The sequence below is a fragment of the Amphibalanus amphitrite genome, unplaced genomic scaffold (assembly GCF_019059575.1).
Source record: "Amphibalanus amphitrite isolate SeventyFive unplaced genomic scaffold, NRLGWU_Aamphi_draft 000143F_arrow, whole genome shotgun sequence".
Taxonomy (NCBI): domain Eukaryota; kingdom Metazoa; phylum Arthropoda; class Thecostraca; order Balanomorpha; family Balanidae; genus Amphibalanus; species Amphibalanus amphitrite.
In genome coordinates, this window is record NW_024881638.1 from 551793 (window position 1) to 565459 (window position 13667).

General features: G+C 47.5%; 1 protein-coding gene across 1 annotated transcript in view; it reads right to left on the bottom strand.

Moving 5' to 3' along the window:
• The window catches only part of LOC122382618, a 26749-nt gene extending 14113 nt beyond the window's left edge, over nt 1-12636 (bottom strand). The window contains exons 1-2 of the mRNA XM_043368176.1: nt 12582-12636; nt 1345-1527 (exon numbers count right to left, since the gene is read on the bottom strand). Coding sequence (XP_043224111.1) covers nt 1345-1518 — 174 coding nt within the window. The 5' untranslated portion in view covers nt 1519-1527; nt 12582-12636. The remainder of the gene's footprint in view (nt 1-1344; nt 1528-12581) is intronic.
• Between the last annotated feature and the right edge of the window lie 1031 nt (nt 12637-13667).

The following is a 13667-nucleotide window of genomic DNA, read 5'->3' on the forward strand; positions in this document are numbered from 1 at the left end:
GCCGAAAAAGTCGGGCCTTGGCATGCCATAATGACCGTGAATGGCACATAACGGGGTCCCTACCGCACTGTGGCGCTTCAGCCACATTGGGGTGGCCATCAGACCTGCTATTTCTGCATTAGCATCGGTTGGATTCATTGGCTTTGCGTCACAAGAAGACAACGAAAGCGTGGCCTGAACTGTTTACTGCGGGCGCGGGGCAACGGCTGCACACTGATTGCGTCCGCGGTCGGCCTGTGTCTATGGAGCTCTGTGACGGTGTACTGCCGTCGCCTGGACACGGGGGCCATCGGTACCGATGGTTTCAGCAGGCCGTGTCCGTATCGACGGCCGGCGCGTAACACCGAGCCCGCCGTGATCGGCACCAACACCGCCAAGGCTAAGGAATCAAACATGTTTCCACTCGCGCTTGGTTCATCCTTCTTAGTTCTACATATACAGCTTACCTCTTTTGCAGTTATAAACCCAATTTGGTTTTTCTCTGCATGACAAATCATTATGTGATTTCGCACTGCAATGGTTTAGTAGTTTCGCTCTCGTCTTATCCATTCTTTCCTGCTCACCTCCCGAGGAACATCGATAAATGAAACGCAAAACGGCATAACATCTACAATCTACGTTGAATTTGAACAGAAGGACCCATCTAAGTCCCCCGAGTGTGACTTTACCCTCGCAATTCGCATGTGTGCGGCGTTTTCCAGCGTCTAATGTGTAGGAAGGGGTTGGTTGAAACCCCACCCCTGCTGTTTGGCCCATGATTGAGCTAGAGCTTCGCGGAAAAAAAAACGAGCGTGCTGCCCGTGACGAGAGGAAGCCGATGATATTCAATTTTAAGGTCCTAGATCATTGGTAGACCTTCCAGGTCAGATCAATGACTCAAAAGTTGGGAAAATCGGCACCTGTCAGAACTTCGCAACTTCGCGGGACGAACATCTTTTCACATGTTTGGATGTCTACAATCACAAAAAGACCGGAAATGCGCGGATAATGTGAGCTGACATACGCTGAATCGCGATTCCGGGCAAACATGGTCTCGAGAAAGAGGTCACAGTTCAAAGGTTATGTAGGCCAGTGTCATGAAATTTTTAGAATATGTGTAAAGTTGATCAACTCGAGGGTACTTAAAGTTTCGTCGCGATCGTCGGTTTTTTGCACGAGTTATTTGCGAAAAACTGAGGGAGGTCCATGCGGCCCCTCCCCCTACATATGCGAGGGTTAATGGAATTCATCAATACCTAATTCAAACCCATAATGGCATAGTATTTACGATTCTACATCGCAGTCTAACAGACTCCTTTGAGTCACCGGGCTGTCGTCCTGCGACAGATGCGTTCTAACACTCACCGTCAGTGTGATTTTGATCGGGTCATAGTTGCCTCCGGAGGCGAGCAGGGATCTGAAGCCGTCAGCTGTGATGTCGTCCTGCAGACAGGCGCCCTCAGCCTCTGTCCAGAAGAGCGCCACGAGCAGCAGCAGAGCCACTGGGCCGGTGCCGCCGGGCTGCCACCGCCTCGTCATGGCGGCTGACTGAACGGCACAGACAGTCAACGGTCATGGGGGCTGTCAACGAAAGAAACAGCTGGGCATAGTGCAATAAAAGTGAAGGGATTTAGTTGAGCCACGGCATCATTTTTTTCGGTTTGAGGCTTTTTAGTGAGTAAGCATTGTTTTGCTTATACAAATTACAAACATCAGTTTAGAACAAACCGGTACCCGCACTGAAAACAAGTTGAAAGAACGTTATGCAAAAGCATCTTAAAATATTCCACACTTAGGTTTTTTGGGTATTAGGGTAAACTGACTTAGAGGCGAAGCAGAACGTCTGGTTCATGAAGAACACACACAGTGTTTCACATAGACCGAAGACACGTGCTGCTTCTTCGCGTGCAGTCTTAGTGGCCCCAGGGGGCTTCAACTCGACCAACACCGGTTCTTCTTCGTTCTCCCTAGTCACGTGATATTACGTCACACCAAGCGCGCGAAAGATAAACCCTTTGGAGGTTTTGCACGAACTAGCATCGGGTTTAAGAAGAAGGGGTTGTGGTTTAATCAGTGTAATGGCTTTCATCAAGACCACGCCCGCGGTACCACGTTCTAGCGTCCACCGGAAGCGATCGCCATTTTTCGATCGCGTTGGATCACGCTTTGTGCAGTGACGAGCGGCTGGTGCAAGATTGGGTGAATGGCAAGTAATCGAATATTGAAGAACTGAAATAAGGTTAATTTTTGGCTTGTCAAGTGTTGTGTATTATCTATATTACTTGTGATTGACAATAATAAGCAATATCACAACGCTCTTCAAATGCATGGATGAATGCATTGGATGAAGACAATTCATATGCAAGACCAATCAATGCAGTAAGTATTTATATGTTGTATAAATGCCCCATAGCTTAAATTATGCATGTGGTATTTAGACAAATCTTCCAAATGAAGATAATTCATGAATAGAATCACCTTGCCATTTTGGGGTCCATTGATTTAGGCATAAATTTGGCTGATTTTGATAAACATATGTTCTTGCTGATTAGTGCAATATTTTATCTAGCTGCACTTTATATGTCAAGTGCATTATTTTATTTTCGGAGTAGGCTCATGGTTTCTGAAGTCAATCTAAGTTTCTTCACTTCCTGTCTGTTGAATAACGCATCCGCCCGACTCTTCATTCCAGGGGACGAGGCCATCTCCGCTCTAATTGAGGCCCTGGAGTCTGAGGAGAGCGTCCTGGCGCGCGGAGACGTCGACATCGTCGAAAACGCTGGCTTGAAGCTGGTGGTGGAAGGAGAAACTGTATGTGATTTGGGAGAATGCGATATCGCCACCCGGCTGCTGACATGGGCGATAGCGCTATACATACTGTGTTTGGGAAAACATCCACTTGCTAAAGCTAAAAATGTGTTCATATTTGGCTCTGGACTCTGGAGTTCTTTGGCTTGGATGTGTAAGGCAAGTGACACGGCCGAATGGAAAGCGTTCCTGCAGGCTGATTGCGGGCTGATCGCATGGGCTGAATGCGGGCTGGTTGCGGGCTGATCGCATGGGCTGGTTGCGGGCTGGTTGTTCCTGACTGGAGACTTGCAGGCTGATTGCTCAGAGTAAAGAGGAAGGTAATACATTTTAAGGTGTATCAAGTACTGTGTTTGCGCAGCAGATGTGACGGCGCAGGTCGATAGCCATGCATGGGAGGTTCAATAGACGAATGAACGGGGATTTTGCGGTATTGCAATAGAACTGAAAGGGTTCTACAACCGATATTCAGAACACAGGGTGGTTTCCCTATAAACCTCAGGGACTTCTTCACAGATCCTTTGGGGTTCTTATCTAGGTGCTAAGAACGCTCTTATTATAAACCCTAAACCTCATAAGAGTCTGTATTCTGTATCGAAAAATTGATATCGTATTCAAACAAAGAAAACAGTACAAACATGCACCTCAAGTAGGTATACAAGTATGCACAGATAACAGTACAGCTAAGGCTGAGCTAGACACGATAAGTCAGGACACTGAGTAACACCGCGCATGAGGTATGGAGCCAGGTCTGGGTCCGCCAGAGGGTCGCGGCTCAGATCGACATCTTGTAGCACAAAACTTGCCCTCATTTCCTCATATATCTTTCTATACATTATAAGGCGAGTAGAGATTGAGCTGATGGATTTTGAGGGTGATGATGGTATGTCTTGGTGTCCGGCAAAAGAGTGGGATGCTGATGGTGTGTCGTAGTCGTGGGTTTCAAGCGCTGGGGATGGTGGTGCTGTTGGGTTGGATTGAGCTGGTGATCGTGGCTGAGGGAGGGTGTGAGAGAAGTGGGCCTGAGTGTTACGGGTGTCATGATAAGTCTGTTGTTTCGGTGTATGATGTGGAGCTGCACGTGGTGGTGAGGTTTGGTTGGCGGGGCTCATGGAGGAGGAATGATCAGCAGAGCCTCTTATTGCTACCGCGTTTCCGCGGATGACGGCAATAGAAATTTTTTGCCATAACCAGGCCGTCTCGCGCCTCTCGCCGGTTACTGCTGTGATCCTACGGCCGAGTTCCTGCACTAGGTTGATGGCACTGGGGCCAACAACGCCTGATGTTTCGACCAACTATAAGAGTCTTTGGAATAATTGGAGTATAAGAGTCTTTGGAAGAATCGTGTGGATTCTTTTGATGAGAATGCAAAGCCGTCTAAGTGAAGAGCCATGGGGGTTCTGAAAAACGGTGGCATAACATTTTACCCCACAGGGGTCTAAATACCCCTGTACTTTCTAAACGTTCTTCCAAAGTGTTTTCAGTGCGACTTAACGGGAACTTATCAGTACCCAGCCAGCAATTCGCTTGGGCTAAACTATATGGCAAACGTCGGGCAGCTTGGGCTTAGCTTGGGTTTTCCAACTGAGATAAAAACCAATGCATTTTTTTACTTGGGCTGAGCTTGGGCATGCCGCAGCTATGCCCCAGTGTGGCCAGCTGCAGCTCAGCCCGTCATCCGCCCGCGCATCCAAAGCAGGCCCAACTTGGGCGGAGTGCGGGCTGATCAAGCTGGCTGTCTCCTTTGGCTAACTGCAGTAAAGCCAGAGTTTAGCCATGCTTGATCGGCTGTTCACGCATGCGCATTTCTACGCCAGTCACGTTTTGGTCGGGCTTACATCGGGCTACCGCCAATCGTCGCTCAACTAGGGTTTAACTACGGTTGTCCGGAGCTCGCAGAGCGGGCATACCTCCGGCAGAGCATGGGCTTTAGTCGGCGTTTTTGTGTCATACGCCGACTTAAGCCCAAGCCCTAGCCGACTTTAGCCCGACTAAAATCTCGGGCAAGCCGCACTTTAGCCTGCTTGGGCCCGGAGTGAAATTGCTGGCTGGGTAGCTCCTCTAGCTTTATATTTTCTGCACTACTAGCTGGAGGAATCGTTTTATCAATCATCGTAATCTACCGTCATAAAACTTTCCTCCCTTTTCAATTTGTACCTAAATTTGGCGTCTGTGACTTATCTTAAAGTGGATACCCCACCTTAGCATTAGTTTTGAGTTGAGATAGCCAAATTTGGGCCCCTGGCTTGTAATTACCGGTTTGGGCATTCACAACGAGCAATGCCTTGAATTGGAGGTATTTAGCTTCGAAGTCTGCAGATTTTGGATTATGATAGGCTAATACATTTGAATGCCTCCTCAGACTTTGTGACGTCAGCGCAGGTCTAGCGATTTTTAAATATAACATTAAAACCTTGATGGAGGATAATTGTTGCTGTGGAGGTATATACCAGCTTGCACGCAACATCTGTCGCACTTTAAAGACACAAAATCATTGCTTCCAAATGACGTCATTGGAACAGCAGAGGCCCCCAAAATGTACAAAAATGAAATTCAAATATCTCATAAACCGGCGAATATTTTCGGTGAAATTTGGTAGGCATTCATCTTTGCTCTTTCTGAACCACGGTACATCACTGTTATGCGAGTTTTAACTTTTTTGAAGGTGAGAGGTTCCCTTTAACTCTCGCACTTATGGGCGGAAGGGGGCGGATGGAACCCTCGGTTGTTCGCAAATAACTCGCAAAAGTGGCCAGTTGCAACAAAACTTTCATCACCCTCGTATTTCAGTTAACACATGTGTTAACTGAAATTCAGGGCATGCATGCCCTGAAAATTTAATGAACCTGACCTACATGGCATTTGACCTGTGACATGTTTCTCGTGATTAAAAACGTGCCAAGATGTGAAATAATGTTTACCTCATGCATTATGGTGAGTGTTAGGATACCTTGAAATTCGGGTAAAAGTCATGAGTTCTGGTGACATCGGGTGATTTTTTTCGAGTTTTATTGCTTTGCTATATAGTTTTTGGAGCTATTTTCGAAAGCACTTAATTAAACATCTGAGAAGTATGTAGGCATGGTGCCTATGCAGCATATTACGAAGCTGTCAGTGGTTGCTCAGAGTTACTATTGCACGCCTAATGGTTGACTTGACATGACCTGTCCTGGCCTATTCAAAATGCATTAAAACACCATTGTTAATCAAAACTAGTATGAAATTTAAAATGAGTAACCCAAAACCACATCACGACCTCACTTTGACAAGCTTTAGCAGGTCCCTGTTTTCCCGTCTTTTGAGTCATTGACATGAGGTGGAAGGTCAACCAGTGACCTGGGGCCTTAACCCTCGCCGGCACAAGTTGATGCTCCAAAAAAACTGTTTCGCAAATAACTCGCGTAAAAAGCGAAGCGGGCGATCGCGACGAAACTTTCAGTACCCTCGCGTTGATCAATTTTACACTTACCCTGAAAATTTCATAACCTTGACCCAAATGACCTTTGACCTGTGACCTATTTAACTTTCCGAGACTATGTTTGGCCGGAATCGCGGTTCGGCGTAGGTATGTCGGCTCGCATTAACCGCGCGTTTGCAATCTTCTCGTGGTTTCAAGCGTTCAAACATGTGATTTGATGCTGCTCCCATGTATTAGGATGTATGTCAAGGTCACTTGAAGTTCAGCTCAGGTCATTGACCTTTGATGAGCTCGGCTCACTTTTTTGAGTTTTACATGTTTCTAAGCTAGTGTCTGGAGCTGAATTCCAATTTAGCAACCATTTGAACATTTACCAAGTAGTTTTGGTTCCTTCGTAACATGTTAAGTGGCTGTCAGAGGTGGTTGACACGTACCACGAATACCCAGCAGGACCCCTACTGGTTGACCTGACCTGACCGACCCGATCTGGCCTAAATGTATAAAGACATCATCTGTGATCAAAATTCAAAACTAACATGCTATTCGTGATCAGCACCCCCGAAAAAAACCATCGCAGCCACACCATAGCAGCCCCCCCCCCCCCCCCCCAGCGGGTCGCGGGTTAACGACGTTCTAATAGGTCCCGATGTTCCCGACTTTGGGTCATTGACCTGACCTGGAAGGTCAACCGATGACCTAGGACGTTAAAATTGGGTATCATCAGCTTCCTCTTGTCACGGGCAACACACTTGTTTTTTTCCGCGAAGCTAGCTAGCTTGATCAGGAACCAAACGCAAGGGGGGTCGTAACAACGCCTCCCCCCCCCCCTCCCTGTGCCGTCGAAGGACGTAAAATGGCCTGTGCCGGCGAGGGAATTTGGTATTTTTTTAATGCTAGCAACTTTATTTCGCTCATAAGTGGTTAACAAGACGCAGAACACAGTCACTTTGCCCCAGTGCTGCGCGCACGAGTCTGTCGCGCGCCCGCGCTCCAGCCGGTTAATCCAACAGTGGCAATCGCGACGGAACGACACAATTCACAGCGGTGTGTGGCGGCAGCCCGCGCCCCTCGACGGCCTAGGGGTGGGGGCCGTCCGGCGGCCGTGCGGGCCATCAGCTGCCGCCGGCCGCGGCCGAAACACGAAAAAAAAAACGGTAAAAAGAACATTGCGCGATACAGCTCAAACCAGCACGGGCGGCGGCGGTGGCAGACGCGCCAGCGGGCGCCCCGCGAAGGGCGGCCAGGGCACACGGACCACCAGGTAGCGGCTGCCACCCAGCGCCAACCACTGCACCGGTCCCCCGCCGACGACCCGCAGCGACCGAGACGTCCCGCGAGCGCAGGCCGACCAGACAGAGGGAATTTGGTATTTTCGGAAAGCTGTTTCGATTACAGCAGCTGTGACGTCAGTTATGTCACGTCTGATCAATTTTGAAGCAAAATAATTATCTTCTTAAATACTACTGTCTGGGGGACATTTTTTAGTTAAAAATTATTCTTGCATGAGTTGACGCAGAAGAACTCAGGCCACTTAGGCTCTGGTTTTCACATTATTGAGCATGAAAACAGATCTTGTAGTTTTAAGTATTTCAACATTTATGCTAGGCTGCTTTGGAGACATAAGATCACTTCAAATTACGTTTAGGTAACATGGAAAATAAACTATCATAATTGGACAACAATAGGATAATGACACCCTAATCGTAGGAAAAAATGCCATAATAACAAAAAGATATGGGTCTTGATGACAAAGACCACTTTAAGAAGGGAAGTCGATTTATTCGCATTGGCCGTTTTCACGACGGAACTTTCGCAGAGGAACTTATTTAATACCTAAAAAGTACCTACCCTTTGAGGCCTTAACATCCCTCAAACTGAAATATTTTATGTTCAAAATAATTTTAGAAGTTTAAATCCGGGCATTTTTTGCCCTCAAATCACTTATTTATTTACAAACACAGCAATTTTTGGTTCTAGTAGCCCACCTTTCGACTATGAGGTATCAAATCAGCGTGGCAACTTTACTCCCTCGGGTATCTAATTCCGGAATTCTTAAAAACAAGGAAAGTATATATCGAGCTTTCTTTTATGCCTATTGAGTTATGTTTTAATGGTGATTAAAATATGGCAAATTTTTTAATTACATTTCACATAAGAAAAACACGCAAAACAATGAAACAAAAATAACTACGGTGGAAATAACCAATCAGCACCTCAGTAGGATATGACGTCATACAAGAATGGTGTTGAAGGCCGTTTGCAGTCCCGGCCGGTAGGTCACGTGACCGCCGGGAGCCTCGGGTCACGCGGCGGTCGGGAGTCGGACGCGGGACGTGGTCGCGGGTGGACGCGCGGGGCATCATGCTTTGCTTTGCTTGCTTTGTCAACTTAATATAACTTACGATCGCATACGTGTGAAACCCAAACACTGCTCAGTGCCCTTAGAAATTGAGTTTTGGAAAGCTCAAGTCCCTATAGCTCCTCAGGTCGGCAACAGTTGAAGCCTCATCTGGACTAGTGAAAAAAGCGAGGGTAAGGAACCTTGTGTTGCTTTTTCTTTTACCGTTATAATTATCTCAAACCATCACAATTTTGAGTTGCCACATTGTCTGGTTCACTACATTCGTGTAAAACTTGGTGAAGGCTGGTGGCTCAAAGAAAGGTGAAGATATTTCTTTAAGTGCCTAATCCGTGAAATATCCCGGCTTTACAAATCTACACTTTTCATTTTTTCCACGATACATTTTTTAAAATTGTTAAAATTTATTCAACATTTGTTAAAAGGGGCTTTGGTTTGGTGTAAACTAGATCAAAAAGTTTACTATAGTTTTGTGCAAAACCTGGTGGCTGAAGAAAATAGTAATTTTGCTAAAATGATGTGCGGAAATTTGTTGCTTTCCAATTTCCAAATCAAATTACTCATACCTATATTTCATTCAAAATTAGGAGGCATTATTACTGTTTTTTCTTGCAACATGAACTGAGTTTGGGTGCAGTGCTCCGGAAACGTTGTGGAACTTTAAGCTAGCTAGAGCAGTTTCCATAAAAATTGCTTAGATAGTTGACATGGCATGTTGACAACGGTTTTGCTGTTTCTAAAAAAGTGAAAAATATTTTCCTGCATTAAACAGACAAGGCATGTTATTCTCATAAGCTATCGAATGTGTGTGCGTGTGTGTGTTTTTTTAAGCTGTCAATTGTAACTTCAGTTACTTCACTTTAGAACATATTGCCCAGAATGCGTCACTGATCATGAGCTGGTATATCATATCATATGTAGCAAATACATAAATGGGAATAGTGTGTCATGAATTTTTGTGCATGCTTCTGGATCATCTGTAATTACATCAAAGGCTCGGCTCAAGAGTGTCCTGCCGACCAGCTTATGCCCAACCCTTTCTGTCCGCAGAACGTCTTCCGTCGCCTGCGACTCCCGCACGCCGTTTGCGCCCCGGCCGTCCGTACCGGTCTTCGCGCTGCGAGCCGCGCTGCTGGAGTTCGCGGCGCAGACCGGTACGCGGCGCAGACCGGTACGCTGCTGGAGTTCATACCCCCTGCATGGGTCCGCTGTCCGGCGCAGCGCTGGCCGCCCGCATGTTACGTTTGGCTGTATCGCTGCCCAGCGGGAGCGCGCTCCACGCTGCGGTAGAGGCACACGTTGCGACCCGACTGAGGACCGCAACCGGATGGTGAGACGTCGGCCTCTGCGCCCTGGCCGGGGTAGGCGTGACCGACGTCACAGTGGAGGAACACCCAAACAAGACCAGCCCACCGTCGGAGCAGCATGGAAATATCATGTTCTGCCTGGACGTCGAACCCGGCGGCCGCAGAGCACCTGCACACGTGCGGAGAGGGGCGCTGGAGGCGCGGCTTCTGACATCCCGCGGCGCGGCTGCTGGCAATACCTGACAACGGCGACAATGGAGGCGGTTGGGAACAGCTGCAGCAATGGTGATGGCGGTGATGGCGACATGGCGGTTTGGGACTTCATCTCAGCGCGGCCGCCGCCCAGACGCCGCTGCGCCCGGCTGCTCAGCCACCTACCGGATGGCGGGGTGGCCCTTACGGCCCTCACGCCCGTTCGGTCTGCGGCCACGTTCTGGGGTGGCCGTCGCGGGGTTAGCGGCGTTGGACTTCGTCCTTTATCCAGACTGCACCGTACCATCTGAACGGATGGATCTGCCAAGAAAGATGACATCCAAGGCGGCTATGAGGCGATCACAAAGCTTCAGCAAGAGCTTCTCCTTCATGGGGCCGGCCGGCCGTTAAGTCGCAACACCGGCTGCCGAGTGCCAACAGCTGCGTGCGCTGGCGCCGACGCGTTGTGGGCCGCGCTGCTGACGCTCAAGCTGCGATATCAACCATCTATGAATAAGTGGCAGCGGTGGCGGCTTGTCAGTTGTTAACGTGCCTTTGCAGACGTTGTGAATAGCCCGCGTTGGAATCGCATGGTTGGCAACACCACGCAAGCTAAAATGGGCTTCCTTGATGAACCTACTTTTTAAGCATTGTAGCCTTTGTAATTTTTGATGTTTTGCTGTAGGTATTATTTTCTACATATATACTATATAGGCACTCACGTGCTTTGAATCGCGCAATGCAATTGAACCATGGTAAAGACAATGATAAATGAACTGAGAGCTGACATGCCCCATGCTTTGTGTGAGTGTGTGTGTGTTTTTTTTTTTTGGCGAGTCGATAAAAGTGGTTCTGGACACTGGATGAGTTTTTAGGGGTGTGGTGAGGGGGAATGTAATTCCACAGACCTTTTGTCAGATTCACCAATGCAGTAGGTCTGTGCGGTATTTAGATATCGGAGCATTCTTTGAAAGTCGTGAATAGGGCAACTGAGAACCTACCTATAGCCGTGATATCCCCTCACAAAAACTTCTTTTAAATAACCGGGGATAAGTACATAAGCAGAGTAATTGCTATTACGAACACCTAGGTATCACAATGCTGAGCGAATAGGAAAATCTATAGATGGAGAATTGTGCCGCGTTACGGGTGCTCGGGCGCAGCCAATCCAGCGTTACCCCAGCGGTGACCTTGACCCGCATCGTCTGTCTCGGCTCCAAAGCCAAACCGGCGTGGAATTGGGAGCGCTCGAGCACTCATGTCCAGCGCAATTCTCCACCTGAATCCATTCCTGATACACATTTGCTTGCTCATAGTCATGTAACCCCGGTAAATTCATCTAACTTTCATATTGGTCGCTCCATAGACAGATGGCCACAGATATCAACTTAAAAGGCCATTGTTGCATTCATTTAGTGGAGATCATTAAAGAGCCGTGATAGGCCACAAGTCGCGTGACATCATACGTGTAACAACCAATGACGTCGGCCTGCAAAACCCAATGGAAGCGGCTAGCAGCGTGCAATAAAACAGGGCGCTGCTTTCTAAATGTCTGTCGTGCGCCATAAATGAATATATCTTTTGTAGTGTGGCAACTCAGTATCTTTTTTTAACTATTGTACTAGTATTTAATAATTTCATAATTTTATAATTGTGCTTACGCTTTATGTTGATGTTAGTGATAAATCCTTAGATAAAGTAAATCGATGTGATATTTAATAGAAAAATAGCAAACTAACGCGCCATTCATTCGAAAGCTGGTAAACCTACTAAAAAGAACTACTAAAATTCCTGAGGAACCAAAGGATTATATTGGTATCAAATAGATGCCTGCTATTCCGTCGTGAAAACGGCCATTATGCATTTTAGTTTTGACTCAAATACTTATTCCGAATAGGAAAACCAATTAAATTATCGTTTTATTTCATAAAACATTGGTGTTCTCAAACTAAAACATCTTTCCATTGTTCGGTCGGCCTCTTTCGGTTTACTGAGGACATTTCCGGGCAAGAAAATAAGAAAATGGGGTAAAATATCGGGCTGGTATGAGCTCCGACTGATGCACCGTAGCCACTGAACTTATCGCGATGGAATCCGAGTCAGAGCAAGAGCCAGAGTGTCTGTGGAAAAGGCCACCAGATACTTCAACGTTCACACTATAGAGGCACATGCTTCTTTCGGATCTGCCCTCCCCCAATTGTCTGGTTCCGAGATGTCGGTCACCCGATAATCGATTGGCCCACCGGTCAGTGAGGGCATTTTCTAAGGAAAACCAAACGAAAATACCCGTAAGGGGTGACTGTACGAGATGATCAGTGGTTGTGTCACCGTGGTACGATAGTCTAAGGGATGGGTTCAGCTGATGCAGCGCACCAGCAAGTGGTCGATTCAGTCCTAAATTTCTCCGCTTATCATTTAAGCCCAGGGACTAAAATGTCCTAATCAGATCAAAAGGGCCTAGCCGGACAGCAAATACAGGCGCCTTATCCTCCCATCGTTCTACTTTGCCCCCACCTACCAGCGTCGGTGTGTCGGCCGCTGCGGCTGCCCCCTCGCCGGGCCGCTAGACAAGTGTCGGACGGCCAGGGGGTCGACGCTTCGCTCCTTCTGTAACCAGGCTGGTAGGCAACAACAAGAACCCGCCACACTGCGTAACCAAGCCGGAACGAGACCGACAGGGTGGTGGTCGCGCATTGGCCACTGTAGACGCAGGCGCGCTTGGTATTGCAATGGAAATTTTTATGCATATAAAAAAGCTCAGCCGCTTCAGTTTAACGTTTTTTCTTCTTCTTTTGATACGAAGTCCTACCAAATCAGTCCAAACCTTGTCCCGTTCTTATTTGGTTTTGGATTCATATACGCCTTACTGTTCTACTGAATAATTCAGCCTATTCCGTTCCATGCAATAACTGCTACACCGTGACAATATGAATGTTTTACCTGAAGCGACTACGATCATTAAGCTTTTGATGAAGATGACATGTCTATTTTTACCCGAGTAACAGAGGTAATTAAAGTGAAGTAGACAACGGTGACAAGTCCTGCATGTTTTCATGTGGTGGTAGGTGTTGGTTATTGTAAGCCGTCCGTCCTATGCCGTCCAATGATCTGCTCACATTAAAAAAATTGGTCCGAACTCCGAACCTTTTGAATGGAAGGATTCACAAAGACATAGCCCCCGCTAAGCGAAGCTTGATGCGTTGACCCTGTCCTCTACCCTCCGATCGCGCAATTCCGGTACTATGGCAGACTTAGGAGTCCAAAGTTAAACGTGCGCACATAGCCACGCACGGCCGGTCCCCTCCCTGACTTCGTCTGGCTACAGCCTGTCACCAACCCCAGCCATACCTGTCAGGAGGCTCATAAACGTCAAGCGCCCGTCGCGCTTCGAACCCGGACTTTTGTGACCGGGACGCGTGCTCTTACCACGAGGAGTCCAACTCTCTACCGACTGAGCTATGGGACCGGCGATGGTTAGTAAGATTTGGTTAGTAATTTTTCAGAAGCGAACAATCTATGTATAGATTCGACTCTGAGGTTTTCCCGTAAATAAAGAAGAGATACTAGCAATCACACAGTTTTAGCGTACATAAATGTCGTGGAA